This window comes from Olea europaea, unplaced genomic scaffold (genome assembly GCF_002742605.1).
Source record: "Olea europaea var. sylvestris unplaced genomic scaffold, O_europaea_v1 scaffold3453, whole genome shotgun sequence".
Taxonomy (NCBI): Eukaryota; Viridiplantae; Streptophyta; class Magnoliopsida; order Lamiales; family Oleaceae; genus Olea; species Olea europaea.
The window spans coordinates 1-6,328 of record NW_019253602.1 but is presented as its reverse complement, the minus strand read 5'-3'; the positions used below and the strand labels follow the sequence as shown (position 1 = coordinate 6,328).

Below are 6,328 nucleotides of genomic sequence, written 5' to 3'. Positions count from 1 at the left end.
CACTGCTAGGCAGTAAGCCACAGATTCATAACAACATTGGTCACATTCGCACATCACATTCCAGTCAGGTTACAGGCAGGACACATTTCTAGGCAGTAAGCCACAGATTCGTAACAATATTGGTCACATTTCGCACATCATGGTCACATTATTCATAAAGTTAAAAAGGAATAATCAAGTGGAAATTTCAAACGGGATTCAATTCAAAACCCTAACCCATTCCAATCACCTATACAATCGAATAGGGTAATAATCACATTTCTCCAATTGATCTTCAATACATACTACCCAACCATTTTTGAACACACACACACACACACATATCACTTAGATTAAAAAAAAGGGGGACGAAATAACCTTCTTCGATAACCCTCTAAGCACGGTCACTGCGTACTTTTTTAATAGGGTTTTTTCGGGGCTCCCCTTATCCTTCCTCTTGCGACTTCTTTGTGACGAGCCTTCGACATTAATCGCCCTTTCTGCCCCTTTGATTTCGCCATTTTATGTCGCCAATAGAAGCTCTAGTTGCGTGAAGTCGTTCTATCAGAGACCTGAATGTGTTATATAATGAATATAACGATTTTAGTAATACAAAAACTAGGAGAAAATGTAGTAAAAATGGTCTGAGTGGGAATGAAGTAATCGGAGATTGTGGGTGTAGTGGAGGAAGAATGAGAGAGAAAACGATTTCGAAAATACTGAAAAATTGAATTTAGATATTAGAACGCGCCATTATTAAAATAATTACTATTTTATTATTAATATTAATTATTAAATATTAAAATAATATTTAATTAATAAAATGTTATATCTGAAGAATTCTTAAAAAACCTTCCTTACTGAAGTTTGCATTATATACTTCAAAGCCCCTGTTCCCATGTAATTTCCACTTTACCATATTTTCAAAAACTTAGATGATTGATTATATGAGACATGTGACTAGAATGTCTAGTGCAACACAACTAGATATGGAGGCATGTCAAACTTGGGGCCCATGCTAATTTAGTGCTTGTTTGTTAGGGATTTTGCTAATTGATTTTTTGACTGTTAGAGATAAAATGAGTCCTACTTGTGAGAGGAGAACTCAAAAATGACGGTTGGAATAGTGAAATAACGGTTAAAAAATTAATTTTAATTGGGTTTTAAGCTATACCAAACATGCTCTTAAGCATAGTTATAGATTTTGACGAGCTTGTCCTATTAAATTTTATTTTTTCTTTCCTATTTTTAATTATACAATCATTCATAAAATAATTTTACATGTAAATCAAAAATATTTCTTCTTTTTTAATCTCTTATTTTTCAAAAAATATTATTCCACCCAATTTCATTTCAAAAAATGAGGACCAAATGAAGACTTAATTTACAAGAGCTAATACAAGTAAATGATGCATAAACTGGACAGTTGTTCTTGATTCCTATTCATGATTGCACAAATCACATTTCAATCTAATTATTGTTTTTTTTTTTTTTCATTTTCTTTAAGAGTTTGTCAAATTTTATTTGTACCAATATTGTGAATTAACAAGATTAATGGGCCATTCTTCGACTATATAGAAGAGTAGACTAATTGGAATTAAGCTCAAGCTTATGGGATAAAATTAAAAATTTTAGGCTAGTTTTGGTATTTCATTTTAGTCCTTACGACACAGCAATCCCGTGAGCGAATCTTCACACGGTACAAAAACCAGGTTCCAACCCGGCAATTAGGATGTATATAAACGGGAGTTAATTGTTCCAATGATCATTGAATTTAGATCCATGTCTTTAATTGGCCACTAAATTTAGGTACATGCCTTTGATTGGTAGCCGAACTTTAAAATGTCTAGTTTCGATCATTGAACTTAAGTCCATGTCTTCAATTGCTCACTGATGTTTAAAATGTCGAGTTTTGACCACTGAATTTTGAAAAATGTTATAAATTACTCACTTAACTTTGAAAAATATTGTACATTATTCACTGTAAGCTCGATATTTTTCAAAATTTAACAATTATGCTAGTGAATAATGTACGACATATTCCAAAATTCAATGACCAAAACTCAATATTTTAAATTTCGGTGAGTATTTGAAGATGTAGATCTAAGTTCAGTGATCAAAATTCGATATTTTTCAAAATTTTTGTAGCCAAAACTCGATATTTTAAAGTTCAGTGATCAATTAAAGACATGAACCTAAATTTAATAACCAAAACTCGATATTTTTCAAAGTTAATGGCCAATAAAAAATATGAATTTAAGTTGAATGACCATTGGAACAATTTACTCTATAAACGGCGATAGGGCTGTGGAATCAAACGGAATGCACTGTTGCAATTGGAAAGGGACAAATGGCGATGAGATCTGTCGTTTACCGCATTGGAGTGCGTCGTTTGACGGAAGGCAACTGGCGATCATCGGCCTCTGGCCTTCGCTACTCGAGAGATGGCACGGGCCGTGTTCTCAGTGAAGAAGAGCGTGCCAAAGAAACAGTCTACGTTCAGGTTTTCTTGTGTGTGTGTGTGTATATTTTTTTTATTTTTTTTTAAGAAGGAATATTGATAATGGTTTTGGTGACGATGAAGAAAATGGAGCGTGAGAGGGCGGAGAAGATGTAGAAAAAGATGGAGCAAGATAAAGCTGACAAGGATAAATCTGACAAGGTGTGTATTTTTTAAACGCATTACAATTCTTTTATTATCCGCTTATTTCCTTTTTTCTCTATTTAGTGTCATGTTTGAGCTGAAATTTTTATTGAACGTTTTAGTTTTGATGGAAATATAAAGCAACGTTGTAAAAAAATTTCTGACATTTCCCAAAATGTAGAAAAATCTGGATGATATTGCATGAGATCTTAATTTTATTAGAGACCAATATTCAGTTATGGTATACTCCTAATTTCAAATATAACTCAATTTCATTAATTTCTTTAGATCCCTTCAATTGTTATTCCACTAATGAAGTTGAGAGATAAAGTGGTCTAATGAAATTTAAAGAGCTTTAGGTATATTTGTAATTCATATAACATAATTGAATTCCTGGTTTCTTTCCATATTGAAATAATGTATGTGGTGGAAATGCATTTTGACAATATATATATACAGAAGCTGGTCCTCTCTCCACCCATTGAGAGCGTATAGAGTTTGGAGAGCTCCAATTAAGAGAGCTTCCAAAAGAGCCAAAATCTTCACGGTCTAAGTTTGATCAGTTATTTTGGGGTTCAGTTTTATATTACTATCCCTGTGCCATTGCTTTTGGAATAGGCCAATTTGGATTCAAAATCGCCTGCTTGTATTATATTAGAGCCCTCATTGGCCAGGTCTAAGCCCCTTACTTGTCTGACTGGTTCTTTGAGAAGAATTGAATGCAAGATCAGAGGCTTAACATTCATTTTCTTACTAGCTGATGAACACTAATGGTCCATTTGATCGCAAGAATGAAATTTGGGTGGAAAGAAAACGAATACCAGGGAATTGAATTGCCTAGAACTTGTTTTATTAAGAATTATCAATTAAATGCGTTTGACTGGTATAATTTTCTAGGTTTCACTTGGAAAATGTTGAAATTTTGAATTTTTTGGTGTTCGTGTGGCTTTGTTTTTCATGAAAATTGTCAATTAAATTGATAGATTTTTTTACAATCATGGATAGAATTTGTTTCCATTGCCAAAAAAATTTTCAAAAAAAAGTTAGAAAACCCATTTTCTCATCAAAATCCAAGGAATTGGAATTCCTTCAAAACCAAGAAAATCACGTCACGTGGGGGGAGAAATGGAAAATGTTTTCCATGGAATTTTTTGCCATCAAACACCAATTTTTGGGTGGAAATGGAAAACTTTTTCCATTTTCCATGGAAAAAAAAGCCCTATCAAACAGGGCTTAATATCTGAACTTTATTCCTGACTTTGGACATGGGTTTGACAAACTGCTGAATGCCAGTTATACACTTGAATCTGAAACAAATCTTGATAAACTTTGGAGTACTTCATCATTGAAGTTCCTGTTTCCTATAATTTGTTTGAAATTCAGATTAGCGATGGTTCTTTTATAAACTAGATTTCATATTTCCTTCATTATTATGTATTTTATTCTCGACATACTCATATTTTCTTTTATCAGAAGTCTGAAGAATAGGCTGAGAAGAGAGAGATGAGGGGGGTCATCTGTACTGCACGCTGACTCTACGAATTTTTAGTTTGTAGCATTGCTGAGAATAAATGTATCCGACCTTGCGTAGCTCTTGACGAGGTTTGATCTTTGTTGACAGTTTGTCGATATTTCAAGTGGTATTGTTAGAGCTGTCAAAATGGTTGTTATTTCCTTCTTTTTCATTACGCCTTCTATGTAGCTGCATGCTATAACTCACAAGGGCAAGTGCTGCTTAAAACAGCAGGCACAGAATAATATTACATGTCATTCATGTCAATGTAACTGCATATTGTTTCGTAAGCAATATTAAGATGATATTGATTGGTAGTATAAATAAGATTTTAGCTTAGTATTATCAAACAATGAACAATTCGACTCACCAAACAAGTTCTGTAAATAAAGCTCATGTGGGGAATCTCATAATGTCCATCAAATGTTAACGATCTAGGATAATTTTCTGGTCAGAATTGCCCCCCAAAACCTAGATACGATATAAATTAAAAAATTTATAAGATCGTGACTAATTGTATCAAAATCTAGTAACTGTTCACAGTGTCTCTTGATTGCCTTTGAAAAATAAAAATTCATGAATAGTGTTATTTGTACATCATGATTTACATAATAATATACAGAATGCTATTGTGTGTGCATATATATTAATTAATTATTACCGATTTGGTTGAACATGAGGTCTTTAGTGTGTTTGATTGGTTTAATTTTTTATGAGAAGTGTTATTCTCACCAAAAATTCTATTTTTTGGGTGTTTGATTGATATTTTTTTCACGGAAAATATTTTTCAAAAGTTGGTCATGTGACTATATTTTCTTTAAAAAAAAAAAAACATATTCTTTGAAAAGGAGTAAATTTTTATTTTTCAAGCAATCCTCTCTCTCTCTCATCCACCCCCTCTTTTCTACCAACCAATAAAAGAGTGTATGTATAACATTTTTTAAATTTATAATTAAATCAATCAAACATGTTCTATTAATAATTTAATAAATTTTAGGCAATTCAATTACATAAAATTTATTTTATTTTCATGCAAATTCCACTTTTGCAATCAAACACACCTATTAAAATAAAAACAATAGGAAAATGAAAAAGAAAGGAATCTACCCTCCCCTCCTAATACCCAATTCCTCTTAAGGACTATATAATTAATCCGTATTACCAAGAGCAATGCGTCTGTTATATGAAAGATCACCAACAAAGACAATCACAAGAAGTTGGCAAACAGGACAGCATAAGCCACCAAATTCATATGGAATGACAGATTAAGCTAGAAGCATATTAGAAGACTAAAAAGTATGCCCTCTGTCGTTCGTATAACATCACATGGTCGGGTCCTTGCCAAACCTCATAAGAGCATGGGTCGCAAACATGGAAGCTCGGCGTGTCATCTCAGTGATTCGACCAACGACGGGCAACTTAACCGTATCTCTATTCCATAACGGTTTTTTATCCCACCTGTAAACAAGGAAAAAGCTTAGGATATTGCCCACACGTGAAGGATAACATAATTTTATAAATAAGTTTAAACCATCTCTTAAAACTTTTAGATGAGATACTTCACATATCCTAACAAAACAAATGTCATTGATCCAAATATAATAATCCCATTCACGAAAATTGAGAACAAGTTAGGCATGAGACAAAAATAAATCTAGCTTGCTTGTGAACATATGTGTATGAGACATAATTTGAATATAGACACGTTTGTTCCCTCTCTAAAAGATCAAACTTTCGACCTTTACAAGACACAATAACTGTGCTTGATAGTTCACTCAAGTCAATATATCTCTGCCATACCTCAATTTGACGAAGCGTCAATGTCCAGTCATTACCCTTGGTTTTTATGAAATCAAGTGATGAGAATTGTCATGTCTCATGACTCTACACTTTCAACCACATTAGCCATCTTTGTGAATTTTACATTAAACAGCAACAAAACTGAGCAAGGAAATAGTTTCTTAACCTTGTGAGTTTCAAAAATAATTAACAGGAAGACTTCGTAATTAAATGCAAAATGAACACAGTAGCAAGGGCAGGTTAATTGTAAGTATAAAATGTGTATGCATACCAATCCTCGTGGCGAACAATTTTCCCATCCTCTATGTCCAGCTTGATGAGTGATATCATATTTATGTCTTTCCCCATAAACTTGTAATATTGTTTGTTGTCAATAAGTATCTGGAGTCCAA

The 6,328-nt window shown here is 32.9% G+C and overlaps 1 protein-coding gene and 1 pseudogene across 1 annotated transcript; one reads left to right on the top strand and one right to left on the bottom strand.

The window, feature by feature from the left end:
- Positions 1-2,261: 2,261 nt before the first annotated feature.
- On the top strand, positions 2,262-3,394 carry LOC111386192 (annotated as a pseudogene).
- A 1,823-nt stretch (positions 3,395-5,217) lies between these two features.
- LOC111386190 lies at positions 5,218-6,323 on the bottom strand (the record flags this gene model as incomplete). The annotated part of the gene is made up of 2 exons (XM_023010644.1): positions 5,218-5,594; positions 6,208-6,323. Coding segments are annotated over 2 exons (252 nt in total), but the record flags the coding sequence as incomplete, so codon positions are not given.
- Between the last annotated feature and the right edge of the window lie 5 nt (positions 6,324-6,328).